The following is an 18011-nucleotide window of genomic DNA, read 5'->3' on the forward strand; positions in this document are numbered from 1 at the left end:
AGTCTCTTCTTTTCCAAACTAGCCATCTCCAGCTCCTTCAGTTGCTCCTCGTAAGATTTATTCTCCAGGCCCTTCCCCAGCTTTGTTGCCTTCCTCTGCACTGGCTCCAGCACCTCCACATCCCTCTTGTAATGAGGTGCCCAAAACTGAACACAACACTCGAGGTGTGGCCTTGGGGACAATCACCTCCTTGCTCCTGCTGGACACAGCTTTTCTAATCCCAGCCAGGATGTCATTGTCTTTCTTTGCCACCTGGGCACACTGCTTGCTTGTCAGTTATAACCCCCCAGTCCCTGTCAGCCAGGCAGCCTTGTGGCTTTGCATTTCACCGCTGCGCTGCACTTACATGATGGCACATGCTTTCCTGCAGGTACAGATGGGAAACCTGAACTTCCTCTTGGGCCGAGTACAGTATGACACAGAGAGCCAGCTCACCTTCCCCCTGGAAGCACAGATTGGTTTGGGTGTTGGTGCATCCTTTGTGGCACTGATTGTTCTGGTCATCGTCTTCATATACAGGTAAGAAACGCTGGCACCCTAGAAGGCTTGTAAGTTCCTCCACAACATGATTCAGTGGATGTGGCCAAGTGTGTGTATCTTGACCCTAAACAAGGTCTCAGATTTTATCTTGTGCCAAAATTTGAGCCCCCTGATGTTGCTGGATGTGTGAAGCTTGTTGACCTGCTGGTCACAGCCTGCCCACTTCTGATGGCTCCTCGAAGAGACACAGCCAGTTTTACAGATCACCCTTTGGTATCCTGAAAAGATGATATTCAGTAGAAACCTCATTCAAAAGCCATTGTCCCTGGTGTCTTTGGCAGCAGCACAACACTTGGCAAGGGCAGTCCCTGGGCCAGGGCCACTGGGAACAATTCTGCTTCTTATTGCAGGAGGAAGAGCAAACAGGCTCTGAGAGATTACAAGAAAGTTCAAATCCAGCTGGAAAATCTGGAAACAAGTGTTCGGGACAGATGCAAGAAGGAATTCACAGGTCAGCTCTGCCTCTCCTCCCATTCCTGCATACTTGTTTGGGTAGCTCAGAGCAGGCAATAACTTCATCCAGTACTGGTGTATTGAAACATAGCCAGATTACTCTATATCCAATTCTTCTCTTTAATTCAGAGCATCTATACCAACCTCTCTGATCATCCACTTCATCCTCCAGACTCTCATGAAGAGCCAAAGGTGAAGAAAGCTAGCTCAGTCTTTGTGCAGGACAAGCTGATTCACACCCTGTGTCCTGAGCCCACAAAGCTTGTGCTTCAGCTGCTTACAGCAGCGAGCCCTTGTGTGGGAGACTTGGGGCTCTAAAACTGTGCAGGTGACTCAGACTGTAATCTCCAACTAATGTGGGAAGCAGTGAGGAGCAGGAGATCCATGGTAGTCAATCTCTAAAGTAGGTAGTGCCTATAAACCACAGATCTGTGCTGAACAGCAGCTTCCTCTTTACAAAGCTGCAGGTCAGCCTTTGATTGTAAATTAGAATAGTCACCAAATTCACCTCTTGGTTCCTCTCCAAGGCTGGAAGTTTTCTCATGCAGTTTCTCCCAGTGCCCAGTCTATTTTTAAAGGTTCTACCAATGAGACCCTGTTGTGCCTCCTCCTGATGGGAAACATCCTTCCTCCTCCTCAGTCCCATCCTGCTGGCCCTAGTTTCTGCACTCACCTCACGCTCTGCACTGCCAGTTGTGTGACTGTATAGTCAACCTCAGGGGCATTTCCTTTCCCTCAGACCTGATGACTGAGATGATGGACCTCACCAGTGACCTTGTGGGTACAGGAATCCCCTTCTTGGACTACAAGTCCTATGCAGAGCGCATTTTCTTCCCGGGCCACCGCGAGTCACCTCTGCAAAGGGACCTGGACATCCCTGAGTGTCGGCGGCAAACCGTGGAGCAGGGCTTGGTCCAGCTCTCCAACCTGCTCAACAGCAAACTCTTCCTCACCAAGGTAACGTCCCCTTCTCTGCTTGCAGCCTGCCGTGGGGTCAGGGCCACTTCACTGGCAACTGATGACCTGTTACAGCTCATCGAGTGGCTCCCTACTGCACCACTGCTTCCAGCAGCCAGAGCCATGTTTCCAGGGGGTTCACACCCTGTGTTTTCTCTCCCCCCACTAGTTCATCCACACTCTGGAAATCCAGCGCACTTTCTCTCCCAGAGACCGGGCCTATGTGGCATCACTGCTGACTGTGTCGCTGCATGGCAAGCTGGAGTACTTCACTGACATCCTCAAAACACTCCTGAACGACCTTGTGGAGCAGTATGTGGCCAAGAACCCCAAACTAATGCTGCGAAGGTGAGTGAGACAGCCGTGGCCCTACTGCTACCTACCTGAGGAGACAGAACCTCTCTGCCCAGCTGGCAAGCTCTGAAACTCCTGTGAGTAGGGTAACATCATGGCATGGGCTGTGGTTGCAAGACCAGTGTGTGTCCAGACCACACGCATCAAACAGGAGGAAGCAGTAGCAATAACAACCCTCTCTCTAGTCAGCAACTGGCAGGGAATACAGCAGAAAGAGGAGGAAGCTGGAGTTGCCCATCCCAAATTCCTCTTTTTTTGAAGCTGCCGTGTACTAACTGTGTCCTTGTGTTCAGGTACCTGCGCTCTGCAAAGCCTGCCAATCTCACTGTGCTATTTAGAGGTCCCTAGCTTCACAGTCATGCCATGTTTGGAGGCTACACTGAAGTATCTCCAGTGTTTGGGTCTCCATTAGCCTCCTGTCTAGTCCATCGTTCTGATCTGAACAAAGTTCCCTTGTTGAGACCCGCCAGAAGCTTCCTTTCTTCTGTCCCCTTCTCATTTATCTCTTCTGCTCAGTAATTTGGTGCCTCCCTCAGGCTGAAAAGTGCCTCGGATAAGTGGTAACAAAAGCATTAACCTTACTGGGCTCTAAAGTCCTTTTCCCTTCTCTTTATCCTGTATCATCATTTAGTGTGCTCTTTTCTCAGGGGGAGTGACCATTATTTCCAAACATCTTTCTGCTCTGCACCCTATTCCTGTGAGCAACCTCCTGTTCTCTTTCAGGACAGAAACTGTGGTAGAGAAGCTGCTAACCAACTGGATGTCCATCTGCTTGTATGCATTCGTGAGGGTGAGCTCCTTGTCTCTTTGTGGTGTAGAGGGGCCAAAAGAGGGGTCTCAGCCACAGCTTGGCTTTGTGCCTTGCTGGTAGCTGAAATAGTGCCAGAGTCATCCTGTATCTTAGGGTGGGAAGTGAGAGCTGGGCTGTTCAATGGGGACAGAATGGAATTAATCACAGAATGTCAGAGGCTGGAAGTGACCTAAAAAGCTCATCCGGTCCAACCTCCCTGCAGAGCAGGATCACCTAGAGCAGATCACACAGGAACACATCCAGGCAGGAATATCTCTAGAGAGGGAGACTCCACAACCCCCCTGGGCAGCCTGTTCCAGCCTTCTGTCACCCTCAAAGTGGATAAAAAAATCCTCATGTTTCCATGGAATTTCCTATGCCTCAGCTCCTACCCATTGGCCCTTGTCCTGTCATTGGGCATCACCCAGCAGAGACTGGCTCCAGCCTCCTGGCACTCACCTTTACATATTGATAAACATTGATGAGGTCTCCTCCTCTCCAAGCAGCACAGCCTCAACTCCCTCAGGCTCTCCTCATGACAGAGATGTTCCATGCCCTTTGTTATCTTTGTGGCTCTGCACCAGACTCTCTCAAGCAGTTCTATGTCCTTCTTGAACTGGGGAGCTCAGGACTGGACACAGTACTCCGATGTGGCCTCACCAGGGCAGAGTAGAGGGAGAGGAGAACCTCTCTGGACCTGCTAGCCACAGCCCATCTAATACACCCCAGAATGGCCCTGGCCTTCTTGGCCCTGAGAGCACACTGCTCCTGTGGCAAGCATAGTGGTCATTGTTTCCAGGATGTCTCAGCAGTTCAGAGAGGGCTCAGTGTAGCTCCTTTGTGCTGGGACACACTGGCCACAGGCTGCTTTGTGCATGGGGAGAACAGGTTCTAATGTAATTTCTTCCCTGGAGAATAGGTGGCAAGCAGAGCCTCTCATACGAGTGAGGTGGAGGCAGGGCAATGCCTTGGTGTTGTGCATCCACCTGCCAGCTGGCCTGTGCACTTGCCCTGTGCTGTTGGCAGAGGCTCTGTCTTTGCCTGCTGCGGCTTAGCTGCTGTGCGCTCAGTCCTGCGGCTCCTCTGCTCTCCAAGTTGCTGGGCTCTGCTGGGAGGAGCGTGCTGAGTCTCTCTCAAGTGACACTCCTGCCCTTCTGTGCCAGGACTCTGTCGGGGAGCCTCTCTACATGCTGTTCCGAGGAATCAAGCACCAGGTGGACAAAGGGCCAGTCGACTGGGTGACAGGGAAAGCCAAATATACCCTGAATGACAACCGCCTCTTGAGAGAGGACCTGGAGTATCGGACTCTGGTAAGCACCAAAGCTGTACTTCCCTCTGGGCTCTCCAGTGCAGCAGGGCTGAGTGTTTCTGCTCTCATCTGATGCTGTGAAATTAACCTTTGCTTGACATGACTGAGACAAGATTGCAGCATCTTGCCACCGTCTCCTGGGAGCCATGGTTATCCCAGCAGGTCAGCTTCATAGACAGCAAGAGCTCTGCTAAATCAGGCACCGTAGCCATCACCACAGTAATCTGGTGTCTGTGCTGTGCTCTGTGTCTAGACATAAGGGGATGAAATTGCTGACGGTGCATCAAAGCCCCTCCTCTGTTGAGCTGGCTTCCAACTGTTGATTCAAGACTGAGCACTCAATATGTTAGGTTTTCTTCTCTGAAAGCCTTCAAGTGAGGGGGGTAGCTGTTAACTTTCCTTAATGCCAACCAGAAAAGGAGTAAAGGTGTCAGATGTAATCTTAACAGCTAAGTAACCATGACCTTCTCTTTTCTTCCCTAGACTTTGACTGCTCTGACACAAGCAGGGGTTGCTGCAGGAGGGGCAGAGGACTCCCAGGGGATTTCTGCAAAGGTTCTAGACTGTGACACCATAACACAGGTGAAGGAGAAAATCCTAGATCAGATCTATAAAGGGACACCATACTGCCACCGACCAGACCCAGACACCCTGGACCTTGGTAAGCAGAACTCCTTCATGCCAAAACTCAGGGAGAAGGTGGAAGAGAGGTCATTTGCTGTTAGTGCACAGCAGCCTGGCATGCAGGACATTGTTCTCTGCTGAATGTGCAATCTTGCACTTTGGCTGGTCACAAGAGGGCATGGTGCAGAGAGGAGACTAACAGCAAGAGGCAGGGATGGGAAAGGAGGAGTTGAGCCCAGCCCCTTCCATTTCATTATTGTTCTTTACCATTGTGGACCATGGCATTGGCGTTGGCAAGGGGACATGGGCTGGGCAGGGCATGGGAAGCGTGGAGAACATGAAGGAGAAGAGGGTGATTTGAGTGTGGCATAGAGGTGCTGGAGTCATAGACTGGCTCTTCCTGCCAGTGAAATCAAAGACACATCTCAGCAATGTGTGTCAGGGAGAGTTCTGCCCACAGTGAAAGGTGAGGTTTGCATTTCAAGGAGCAGCCAGTTTTCCATCTTTTTCCTTTGCCTGTTGTTGAGTGGTGCTGATATCTTGAGTAGGTGCTGGGGTAGTAGTAGCTAATAGAGACTATGGGGGTATATTTGTGGTTTGAATCACCTGCTTAAGGAGTCACAGTCTGACAGTCTGTGAGTGGAACCTGGGAGGCCATGAGGGCACCTATCCTGATGCTGAGAGTGACTGTCCTGTGACTACAAGACTCAGTGTTGTAACAAGCACTTGTTCAGGTTATGTAGTTTATGAAACAGGGTGGGCAGGTGTTGACAAGGATCAATGGGCATGTGGCAAGGTCAGCCAGGAGAAAGCACAGCAAACTTCAAAGATGCCTTAAATGAAAAGTTTAGATGTTAACTTTCTGTGTTTTAATGGTTGCAGAGTGGAGATCAGGGCTGGCAGGTCACCTGATACTGTCTGATGAGGATGTGACATCTGTGGTTCAAGGAACCTGGAAACGCCTCAACACTCTTCAGCATTACAAGGTCAGAATTTGGCCCACAATTGCCTTGTGGGTCCTGCTGCTTTGGTCCACGACTGCCATGGTCACTTCTTGTCTTCTATGTGCTGCACTGCTCTGTTTGTGACTGGCTTCTGACAAACCACTGTCAGAAAAGTTGGAGCTTTCTTGCAGCAGCATATTCACATTCAGAGTGCCATGATTTGCACTCTGACTTCAACAAGCATAGCTCCCTCCTCAACCTTTTTCTGAGGCAGGAGTAGAGCATGGAAGGAGGTGTTCCCTCCTTAACCTTTTTCTGAGGCAGGAGTAGAGCATGGAAGGAGGTGTTCCCTCCTTAACCTTTTTCTGAGGCAGGAGTAGAGCATGGAAGGAAGTGTTCCCTCCTCAACCTTTTTCTGAGACAGGAGTAGAGCATGGAAGGAAGTGTTCCCTCCTCAACCTTTTTCTGAGGCAGGAGTAGAGCATGGAAGGAAGTGTTCCCTCCTCAACCTTTTTCTGAGGCAGGAGTAGAGCATGGAAGGAAGTGTTCCCTCCTCAACCTTTTTCTGAGACAGGAGTAGAGCATGGAAGGAAGTGTTCCCTCCTCAACCTTTTTCTGAGACAGGAGTAGAGCATGGAAGGAAGTGTTCCCTCCTCAACTTTTTTCTGAGGCAGGAGTAGAGCATGGAAGGAAGTGTTCCCTCCCCAACCTTTTTCTGAGGCAGGAGTAGAGCATGGAAGGAAGTGTTCCCTCCCCAACCTTTTTCTGAGGCAGGAGTAGAGCATGGAAGGAGGTGCACAAGTTGGTGGCTGTTGCAGTGCAGGCATTGCTGCTGGATCTGTTAAAGTTCCCGGTCAGCAGTAGGTGACAGAGCAGTGACCTGTGAATTACCTTCTAGAGCTGAATAGAGCAGGGGGGTTAATTGCCTTGCACCAATACATCCTACCTTGCTGCAACATGCTCCAGATGTGAACGACCTCACTCCCTGAGCCTTATCCTTCATTGTACTTTGCACAGCAATTTTTTTTGCTTGCTACAAGCAAGGTTCTCCAACTCTCAGGAAGCACAGTGATGGTTCCCCAACATCCCTCTGTCCAGCCCTGTTTCTAGTAATGGTACAGTGTTTTGGTCTACAAGCACTTGTCTGTTGTGCTGACAAGAAACGTGCCTTTAGTTCTGAATACTGATGTTTGCTTGTCTGCAGGTACCTGATGGAGCAACAGTAGCACTGGTCCCACGTCTGACCAAGCACATCCATAGGGAGAATCAGGATTACATACCAGGAGAGAGTGAGTTTGTCCTGTTCTCATAAAATTATTTTCTAGCACTTGCCAGAGAGTGGAACAGGCACAGCCCTTGCTCTAGGCTGTTATTAGGAGGCTGATACGTGGTTTGGACCCTCATAGGATTGTCAGGAAATTGAAAGTCTGGAGAGGTGAGATGGGAAAAAAGCAAAAGTGTAAGGACAGAGTCAAACCAGCCTGGGCATGAAAATGCAGGGTAAAGCACACTTCTCTAGTTCTGACTCTCTAGGGCTGAGGACAGTCTGCAACTTGTGGAAATCTTAATAGCCACAGGTGTTGAGCATGGCCTGAGGGTGGTGATAGGACACCAGACTGCTCCCTTGCTGCCTGGCAGAGCAAACACCCCTGTGGTGCAAGGGACAATAGCCACAGGCTGCAACTTAACAGGTTCATATTAGACTGGAGGAGAAAAAAACAACTCTTCAGCAAAAGAGTGCAGCCCTGGAAACAGACCACTGGGTGGTGGTGGGATCTCTGTTTAGAGAAATTTCCACGAGGGTTTTGGGTGGACTAAGGCAGCCTGCCACAGTGCTAGGAACAGCTGTACTCCATACAGGAGGTTGGTTCACAGGAGCTCCTGCCTATTTGTGTCTCTGCCATGCTGTGAAATCTTGCTTCCTTGGGGCTCGCTGAGAGAGCTAGCACTCATCTATAAACGACTGCTTGTTTTAGAAACACCAATGCTGGAGGATGCAGATGAAGGTGGGATCAAGCTTTGGCACCTTGTAAAACCTACAGAAGAGCCAGAGCTCCCCAAGCATCGGCGGGGGAGCTTACGAGACCGGGAGCGAGCCAAGGCAATCCCGGAGATCTATCTCACACGTCTGCTCTCCATGAAGGTGAGGAGAATCCTAGAATGGTTTCAGTTGGAAGACATCTGAAAGATCATCTAGTTCCAGCCCCTTTGCCATGGAAAAGCCCCATCCAACCAGGCCTTGAACACTTCCAAGGATGGGGCATCCACAGCTTCTGTGGACGGCTTGTTCCAATGCCTCACCACCCTCACAGGAAAGAATTTCTTCCTGTATCTGCTCTAAATTTATGCTGCCTCCGTTTAAAACTGCTGCCCTCCTTGCATCTCTGCACTCTCTGATAAGGAGTCCTCCTCTATCTTTCCTGCAGGCAGTTTCAGTACTGGAAGGTTGCTATAAGGTCTCCCTGGAGCCTTCTCTTCTCCAGGCAGAACAAACCAAACTTTCTCAGCCTGTCCTCATCGGGAAGGTGTTCCAGCCCTCTGATCATCTTCATGGCCCTTCTCTGGACCTACTCCAGCATGTCCATGTCATTCTTATGCAGGGGGACTCCAAGCTGTACGCAGCACTCCAGGAGTGGGGTGGAGGAGGAGAATCGCCTCTCTTGAGCTGCAGGTCCTGCTGCTTCTGATGCAGCTCAGGATGCAATTGGCTTTTTGGGCTGCAAGCACACGTTGCTGGCTTGTGTCCGATTTTTCATTCACCAATACCCTCAGGTCCTTCCCTGAAGGGCTACTCTCAATCCACTCATTGCTCAGCCTGTGTTTGCACTTGGCGTTGCCCCAGCTCATATGCAGGGCCTTGCATTTGACTTTACTGAATTTCATGAGGTTCTCATGGGCCTACTTCTCAAGCATGTCCAGGTCCCTCTGGACAGCATCCCTGAGGGGCATTTGAAACCCAAAACTCAGGGTAAAACACCATGTGATGGTTCTGCTCAGTCACCACCACTCCTGAGGTGGTGTTGAGATGCATTTCTCCAGAGCTTGGGGAAGGTCATCCTTGCATATTAACCAGTTTTTTGGACCCCTCTGGGGTTGTACTTTGCCAAGCAGATTGCTGAAGATGCCAGAGCCTGCTCTTCTGAAGTCCCAGGGTCCACTGCCCTAAGGAACTTGAACACCACCATTTCATAGTCACTGCAGCCAAGGCCACCCTCGAGCTTTACGTTCCCCACCACTCCCTTCTTGCTGGTGAGAACAAGGTGCAGCATAGCATCTCTCTTCACTGGCTCCTGGATCACTTAGAGAAGGAAGTTGCCATCAGTGTATTCCAGGAACCTCTTGGAATTGCATCTGCTCTGCTCTGTTGTTTTTCTAACAGATACCAGGGTGGCTGAAGTCCCCATGAGGACTAGGACTTGTGAACACCTGTCTATACAGGACCTTATCTGCTCCATCTTCCTGGTCAAGTGGCCTACAGTGGCCCATTCCTGAGGGGACAGCCTGGGCACTTTGCCAGGCAGTGCCCATGTTCTTCCTACATTCACTGAACTTTCCTCTTGCTTTCCTCTTCACCTTGTTTCAGTCTGGCTGAACCCAGCTGCTGGCAGCCAGCAGTCCTGCTCCAGCAGGCAGTCTCTGTGTCTCAAGCCATTCCATCGTGGTGTAAGGCCTCTTCCCTGTAGCAATCTCCTTTAGCTGCAGTGGCTCTGAGTACATTTGACTCCCCTCCAAGTTTTGCTTTCTTCATGATCTTCTCCCTTGCCCCTGTTCTGGAACCTGCTGAGGCTTGCTGCCTCCTATGCTGCTGCTCCCTGCAGTGGAGGAAAGATAGCTTTAAATCAGTGAGAGGGGAGGCTACTGAGCAGAAAAGAGAGTGATTGGCATTGGAATGGGCTACCCAGGGAGGTGGAGTCACCATCCCTGGACCTGTTCAAGCAAAGACAGGATAGGGCACTTAGTGACATGGTCTAGTTGACTGGATTGGACTGGGTGAGCTTGGAGGTCTCTTCCAACTTGTTTGATTTTATGATTCTATGATCTGCCTGAGACCTGGGCTCTCCTACCTTCTCTGCCTGTGCTGACGCTGTCCTGCTTGGCTCTTCCCAGGGCACTCTGCAGAAATTTGTGGATGACTTGTTCCAGGTGATCCTCAGTACCAACCGCCCTGTCCCTCTGGCAGTCAAATACTTCTTTGACCTCCTGGATGAGCAGGCGATGCACTATGGGATTGCAGACCCTGAGACCATCCATATCTGGAAGACAAACAGGTATGGTGCTCCTGCAGGCCCCAGAGGAGCTGAGCTAAGCTGTCTAGAGCTGATGACTTTACCGAGTGGCAGCCACCTCTGCCTCGGAGTGGAAGTCAGCAGAGCATGCTGTAAGAAGCTGGCTTTGCTGGGAGATGCAGTAGTGTGCAGAGCATCTTTCAGCACTGCAGTTGCTACCTTGGTTAATACCCTTTGCATGTCTGTCCTCTCTGCAGCCTGCCCCTGCGGTTCTGGATTAACATCATCAAGAATCCCCAGTTTGTTTTTGACGTGCAGACATCAGATAATGTAGATGCTGTGCTCCTCGTCATTGCACAGACCTTCATGGACTCCTGTACCATAGCTGACCACAAGTTAGGGAGGGTAAGTACAGAGGGAGAAGAGAGCAAGGGTGGCACAGGAAGGCAGTGACATCTACATGGCACCACTGGGACAGCAGGCCAGGCCCAGCCTTTCTCCTGTGTGCCACTGGAGAGTGATGGGGACGCCTGGGAAGAGAGAAGGGAGGGGCTGGTGTTGTTCAGCATATAGAAGTTGTTGTTGGGGGCTGCTCTTTGTTTATAGCTGCAGCTGCTCGGGGGCCAGAGCACAGCTCTAGGTGGCTGTGGCAGACAGCATAAGTCACAGGATGTGCCGTGGGAGATTTCAGGTTGGCCATCAGAAAAGCTTCTTACCACCACTGTTCCCCCTGTGCCAAGAGCAGAGTCTTGCAGAGGTCACCAGAGGATGGGATGGGCGGATCCCTAGAGGATTTCAGGAGTCAGCTGTGCAGAGCCTTAGGCAGTGTAACCTCACACTTGCCCAGCTCTGAGTGGAAGGCTATGCTAGGGATCTCAGAAGCCCCTTCACCAACACAGGGTTCCTCAGGCTGCATTCCTACTAGAAGACAGCCTGGAATTTGAAGTGCCTCTCTATGCAGAGGACAAAGATTCCTGATCCTACCTGAATGACAGAAAACAGTGGTGATGGTGTTACCTGCTAAGGTTAGCTGGCAGCACCGTGAAGGAGCTTTTTGTAATCAGTTCTGGGTTTGGATTTTCAAGGACTCTCCGATCAATAAGCTGCTCTATGCCCGGGACATTCCTCGCTACAAGCAGATGGTGGAAAGGTAAGCAATGAGCATGAGGAGTCCCAGTTTAAGCAATGAAAAGGAGGTTAGGAGGAGCAAGACACTAACTGCCTGTGTACCACTGCGTAGGTATTACGCGGACATTCGTCAGACCATCTCTGCCAGTGACCAGGAGATGAACTCTGCCCTGGCTGAGCTATCCCGGGTAAATACAAGTGTTTCACAAGTCACCCCTGCCCCTCACCTCTACATCTAAGAGAAATTAATGCTGACTGTGCAGTTCTGACCAAGGCTGCTCTGCTTTGTGGCACCACGGGGCGGCAAGGGTCTGCCCAGCCAGCACTGGAAAGGGTAGTCAAAGATTCAAAGCAAGTACATGTGATGGTTTTGCCTTTGCCATTCATTTTCCTGTTGTTTTGTGCAACAGGCACATCTCTCAATGAGTTGTGAGGACACACAATCTAACAGGTGATTGTTAGGTGTCATGATTTCATCTAACTTCTTTTCTCCTATTCAGAATTACTCAGGTGACCTCAATTCCCTGGTGGCTTTACATGAACTGTACAAATACATCAATAAGTACTATGACCAGGTGAGTCTGTGTTGCCAGCAGGTACAAATGTGCCCTTCTCCTTCTACCATCCAGACAAAAGCCCTCCAAAAACTAATAATTAAGAACAGCTACACTATGGCAGCACTGTGTGCTGTTCATCATCTGGGGTGTCTAACTTCCATGTCTTACCTTCTTACCAAAGAGGACAGAGTGGCTGGAGAGCAGCCAGGAAGACAGGGACCTGGGAGTACTGGTAGATAGTAGACTGAAGATGAGCCAGCAGTGTGCCCAGGTGGCTAAGAGAGCCAATGGCATCCTGGCCTGGATCAGGAACAGTGTGGCCAGCAGGACAAGGGAGGTTATTCTTCCCCTGTACTCAGCACTGGTCAGGCCACACCTTGAGTGCTGTGTCCAGTTCTGGGCTCCTCAGTTCAAGAGAGATGTTGAGGTGCTGGAACATGTCCAGAGAAGGGCAACAAAGCTGGTGAGGGGCCTGGAGCACAGCCCTGTGAGCAGAGGCTGAGGGAGCTGGGGGTGTGCAGCCTGCAGAAGAGGAGGCTCAGGGGTGACCTCATTGCTGTCTACAACTACCTGAAGGGAGGCTGTAGCCAGATGGGGGTTGGTCTCTTCTCCCAGGCAACCAGCAATAGAACAAGGGCACACAGTCTCAAGTTGTGCTGGGAGAGGTCTAGGATGGATATCAGGAGGAAGTTCTTCACAGAGAAGAGTGGTTGGCATGGGAATGGGCTGCCCAGGGAGGTGGTGGAGTCACCATCCCTGGAGGTGTTCAAGAAAAGCCTGTCTGAGGCACTTAGTGCCATGGTCTGGTTGACTGGCTAGGGCTGGGTGCTAGGTTGGACTGGATGATCTTGGAGGTCTCTTCCAACCTGCTTTATTCTATGATCTCTAACTTGGAGGCTGTTGGAATTTCATGTACAGTGCCCAAATGCTCTGCTTAGAATAAATGAGATGCAGTTAGTTCAGATTCATTTCCTGAAGATACCACTTTCAGGTGAGAAGCTTAGCAGTCTTTTTGCACTGTGAAGCTTATTAAGTTATTGGGATTAATTTAGAATGTTGGGGTAATTTGAGAGGAATTATTGCAAACCCACTCTAGTCTTGAGCGTGCTGGATACCAGTGTGGGGCTCTCCACTCTGCACAGGGCTGAGCCTGCTTGGCAGTGCTGTGTGCTGGAGAAAAGCTGCCACTGAGCTCTGTCTCGTTGCAGATCATCACCGCCTTGGAAGAAGACCCAACGGCCCAGAAGATGCAGCTCGGCTATAGGCTACAACAGATCGCAGCAGCTGTGGAGAATAAAGTCACAGACTTGTGACAGGTGCAGACAGACTGCTCTGCCCTGGCTGAACAGGGACAGTGCTCATCCTAGCTATACACAGGGTGTCCTGCTGCCATGGGAGCCAGCCTGGCCAAGGGCCCCGCGGGTGATGTGAACAGGGATGGCCAAAGCAGCACCAAGTACAAGCGTCCTTGCATCTCAGAGAATATTTTTTTACAGGTTGCTTTTTTTTTTTTTCCCTCTTTTTAAAAGCAAAACAAGACAGAAAACCACAAACATTGGTTTTACTCCAGCAGACTGTCCGGGAGGGGACCACACAGCTTCTGCCTACAGATGTTACGTGAATGTGCCAAGTTTCCAGGTGACGCTGTCCGAGAGCCAGGTGACAACACTGAGCACTGTATCTGCGAGTCCCTGGCCTTGCATGGGTGCCCTTGCCAGTGCTGGGAGACTTCTCCCGTTGCAGCCACTCACTTCAGAGGGGATGCAGGAAGCTTTCTCTACACTGGCAGCTGTGCTAACCTGTGTCCCCAGCTATCAAGCACTCCTGCAATATCCCACCTGAGAAACCTCCTTGCAGCAATCTTCCCACTGGTTCCAGACGTTGGATGTTTAAAGGAGAGCATCTGATGGTAAAGGTCCTACTTGCTCCCCAGTATTCTGGTCCCTGACAGCATGTGCTCACCAGCATGAGTGCTTGCCCAGGGCCTCACTGGTAATGGACAGCACCCCCCCACCCTTTCACTCAGGACAAATTCAGCGTGCAGGAGTTGCTGCCTGGCTCGAGACCCATCTTCCTGGTCCCTCGTGGGCTGAAGTCGCCCTGTTCTTTGGAAAAGCACAACAAATGCCTTGTGCCACTTCCTCTAGTGTCTCGCTGTTCTGCTGCTCTGAACTGGACTTGTAAATACCCTCAGAAAGTTAATGTATTTAAATGCTAAAGGAGAATGTTTAATTTCTTGGCTTTGAGGCAAAGCTTTTCTTGGAGAAGTATCTCTGTGCACTTCTACTGACAAACGTCTGTCAGCACTGGAGCAAAGTTTTCTCCACTGCTTTGTCTGCAGGGATGAGTCGTGGATGTCCCTGTCATCATAGCAGCAGCTTGCTTCTCCCCGCAGCTCAGGGCAAGGCTTAGCTCTGGGCTCTCCTCTTAGGCTTGCCTTATACCTTACTCACAGTTTCGCTTCCCAGACTCTCCTGTCGTGGCACATAGAAGGGTTATTTGGTGAGCTGTGAAATCGAGGAGGCCTCGAAGCACAACTGTGGTGTTCCTAAGGAGCGTCAGGTGTCCTGCAAATGGGAGTGATTCATGTGATGAAGGAGAAGCTGGAGCAGGCACAAGCACAGTTAGGTGCCAGCTGTCACTGGGCAGCTTCTTGCTGCTTCCTCCCTCCCCTTCTGGCCTTTGTGAACAGTGCTCTGCCCTGCTGCGACTGAGTTCCTATTTGTAAAGGTCTCTTGCTTGCTCTCATCCCCTGCTGCTAATTCTACACTGCTGTCCTGCGTGCCTGGGACAGGTAGATAGATCTGACTCCTCTGTCACTTCCATGAGGTGGTGACTGTCCCTGAGGAGGGACTAGAGCTGAAACAGGGCAGGATCATGTCCCCTACCTCTCTACTCTGCATGTAGCAGCAGTTCCAGGCTTATTGGGGCAGCCCTGTGGCTTTGTGCCAGTGCTGCACAGTTGCAAAACTGTTCTCTGAGCAATATCACAGCAAATTAGTGCTGGCATCTCTTCTCACAGCCAGCTCTCCCCTGTGACTCTCTCTCAGCAGTATTACCAGGTACTCTGTGTGTCCCTGTGCCACTTCCTGCTCCCATCCTGCTGTATGGAGCAGCAGGCAAGCCGACTGGCTGCTGCTAGTCAGAAACAGAGTGGGAGAGTTTGTATCTCTTTCCCTGGATGGGCACCAGTTTGGGTCTTGCTTCTGCCTGACCACTCATTTCCACAAAACTTATGAGAACTTAGCTTCTCCAAAACCTCTGTCTCAACCAGATCTGACTAAATCAGCCTAAAAAAAGCTGGATGGAAGAAAGCACTGGCAGACAGCAAAAAGCAGATCCAATGCATATTAGTAAAGCCCATTCCCTTAGAAACTGCAGGAGGCAATTCCTTGGTGTGAGGCAGGTGCAGGTATAGTGGCAGAGTAGCATTGTTGATGGATGGACGTTCTGCTCTAGGCAGCAAGGTGTAGTTTATGTCCTCTCCAGCTCGCTGAGCATCTACCAGGAGTCAGAGACACTCTGCTGGCTTGATGGTTCTGCAGACTTCTTCATGTCTGCCCCTCTCTTTGTGGAATTCTCTCTGTGCTTTCCCAGAGCAGGGTGGATTGGGGCTTAATTCTGAACCCACCTCACATCAGCTAAGGTAAGAGGACTTGGTGGCTCTCCTGGAATAGTGACAGGAGCCCAGGTGTTCTTGCCCACGCAGCTGACTTCAGCTGCAGGGTAAGTGGCCTTCACATCCTCCTTGCTTCTCAGTAGTGCTCCTGGGTGTTGGAAATTATCTGCTTTGTCTGAGCATATCTGTGAAAGTCTGCTTTTGTTAGAGCAATAATCAAGACTAAATGTAAGCTAAGTGTAAGTCGTTGACTTATTGAACGCCTTGAGCTTGTCCTTGCGCAGCCAGACAGGAGGCACTGTCCAGCACAGGCACAATGACGGTGGAAAGCTGGCAGTGCCCATCTCCTTCCATCTATCTCTCTCAGTGTTCTAGATACCAGCACCTTCCTCCCCTGCAGACACACACCGAAGGCCCCTCACTGGCATCAGCTCTGGGTGTTCAAATGTGGCCTCTCTTCTCTCCGTCCATGCCCCCCTCCTGTGGCAGAATCAATGACAGGGTCCACTTGCATTTAAATTTGCACAAAACACATTTTGCTAGGAAATTCCCTCTTGCAGGGGAGACTTATTTATTTCTTTCTCATGATCCTCCTAAGTTTCTTCCAATCTCTGCCTGATTCCATAACCAGCTTGTCAGACACTCTGGAGATGGATGGTCCTTCTCAGGGATGAAGGATCCCCTCTGAATGTTCCTGTCTAGCAAGTTCTGTGGGCACCAGCTGAGAGTGTCCTGCCACAGCGACCTTTCCCCTTCTGCAAGAGACAAGGACAGTGAGGGGACAGTGCTGCTTTGGTCCTAGTCTCAGAAAGGTGACATTCTTCAGTGGCAGGCACTGAGATTTACTCAGTGCTGGGGGCAGAGACAGCAACTTGCTTCCACCGTGGTCTGGTGAAGCGCTGAGGACTAATCAGTATTAGGATAAATACCCATCAGAGTGTTTGAATGTTGGCACAACTAAGAGTAGCTGGCACCCACGCCACGCCGATGGGGGACCGCTTGCTTTTCTCTGTCTGGTGGCAAATTTAGGCTGTACCTGGAAGGTTCTGGGGTCTGGTGTTGTTTATTTTGGAGGTGGGGGATGGGAGGTTGGGGAGTTTCTTTGTCTGTCTGTTTTGTTGGTCGTTTTTTTTGGATGGGAGTTTTTGTTTGTGCTTTTTTTTTTCCCCCAGCAGTGATGTTTGCTTGGGGTTTTTTATTAGCACAAACAGAGGGGGTTCAGATGCTGCTGCCTCGGTGGAATGCCATTTCTTTTTCAGGGTGTGCCCCAGCTGCAGCAAGATGCTGCTTTTTTGGTGCCTTTTCCATCACAATGATTCATTTGGTTTCCAGAACACCCAGTGCATTTGCTCTTCTAGTCCTTTTCTTCGGCTCCTCAGTCCTGGTGACTCTGCCCTCTCCCAGCCTTGTGACCTGGTGTTCTCTCTGTCTGTTACAGTATGGCCTGACCTGCATTTTTTGCCCTGTCACACCTCTGAATTCTGCTCAGAGCACCTGAGGTACTGTGTTTCTCAATTTGGAATTAATAATTAATATAAAAAGCTTGGGGGGGAGGGGGGGGGAATCTGAATTTTGTTACATAGTGTAATAACTGTTTGTAGATACTGTTCTGAGATGTAGGAATCTATTGGTGATATAAGAGGTTTTGTCTGTAAATAATCAGTTTAGAGCCCAAATGATTTTAATAAAGAGAATTCTTACACAATAATTCAATAAATTTTAATATACAACCTGCCTGTCACACTTGCATTGCACGGTGATGAAATGGCCCAGAATCTATTGGCATCTTTTTCTTCCCAAGTGGGAAGTTGCTATTCCTGAGCACCAGGAATACCTGTGAGCTGTACCAGCAGTGTGGCACTTTTCCCCCCCTCTCCCCTCTCTGAGGTATCTTTCTTTGAGGTAACCTCACAGGGATGGCTCCCACATGGTGGCACTTAGGTAGTTCCCAGAGCAGGAGCAGGGACCCTCCCTCTGCAGACAAGTTGCTGGGCTGTGGCTGTGCAGGCTGGCAGGGAAGCATGTGGCATATTACAGCTCTGGTGGTGTTTCTCCCACAGTGGGTAAGCAGGGAGGGGGCTGCTTAAGGTACAGTTTATGTAGATCACTGTCATCCACCAGCGTGAGGCAGAAAAAATGTCCCTGAATTAGCTGAACAACTTCATTCTTAACTATCTGCACAGTTCATGCCAGACAAAAAGCTAGCTCCTGGCCTCCCTATTCTGTCTTTCCCTCAGGAGAGTTTTGGGTGCAGGCTGTCTGTCCTTTGCTCAGGAGAGTTTTGGATGCAGGCTGTCTGTCCTTTGCTCAGGAGAGTTTTGGGTGCAGGCTGTCTGTCCTTTGCTCAGGAGAGTTTTGGGTGCAGGCTGTCTGTCCTTTGCTCAGGAGAGTTTTGGGTGCAGGCTGTTTAGCCTTTGCTCAGGAGAGTTTTGGGTGCAGGCTGTCTGTCCTTTGCTCAGGAGAGTTTTGGATGCAGGCTGTCTGTCCTTTGCTCAGGAGAGTTTTGGGTG

At 50.4% G+C, this 18011-nt stretch overlaps 1 protein-coding gene across 3 annotated transcripts in view; it reads left to right on the forward strand.

Annotated features, from left to right (window-relative positions):
* The window catches only part of PLXNB1 (plexin B1), a 97867-nt gene extending 80636 nt beyond the window's left edge, over positions 1-17231 (forward strand). For all 3 annotated transcript variants that reach the window (XM_064156845.1, XM_064156846.1, XM_064156847.1), the window contains 16 exons: positions 371-519; positions 891-991; positions 1733-1950; positions 2120-2298; positions 3028-3094; positions 4258-4404; positions 4887-5064; positions 5910-6013; positions 7176-7260; positions 7948-8114; positions 10079-10239; positions 10455-10602; positions 11283-11347; positions 11438-11513; positions 11826-11900; positions 13091-17231. In XM_064156845.1, coding sequence (XP_064012915.1) covers positions 371-519; positions 891-991; positions 1733-1950; positions 2120-2298; positions 3028-3094; positions 4258-4404; positions 4887-5064; positions 5910-6013; positions 7176-7260; positions 7948-8114; positions 10079-10239; positions 10455-10602; positions 11283-11347; positions 11438-11513; positions 11826-11900; positions 13091-13195 — 2025 coding nt within the window. In that variant the 3' untranslated portion in view covers positions 13196-17231. The remainder of the gene's footprint in view (positions 1-370; positions 520-890; positions 992-1732; positions 1951-2119; positions 2299-3027; positions 3095-4257; positions 4405-4886; positions 5065-5909; positions 6014-7175; positions 7261-7947; positions 8115-10078; positions 10240-10454; positions 10603-11282; positions 11348-11437; positions 11514-11825; positions 11901-13090) is intronic.
* Positions 17232-18011: the final 780 nt, after the last annotated feature.

Source organism: Pogoniulus pusillus, chromosome 16 (assembly GCF_015220805.1).
Source record: "Pogoniulus pusillus isolate bPogPus1 chromosome 16, bPogPus1.pri, whole genome shotgun sequence".
NCBI lineage: Eukaryota > Metazoa > Chordata > Aves > Piciformes > Lybiidae > Pogoniulus > Pogoniulus pusillus.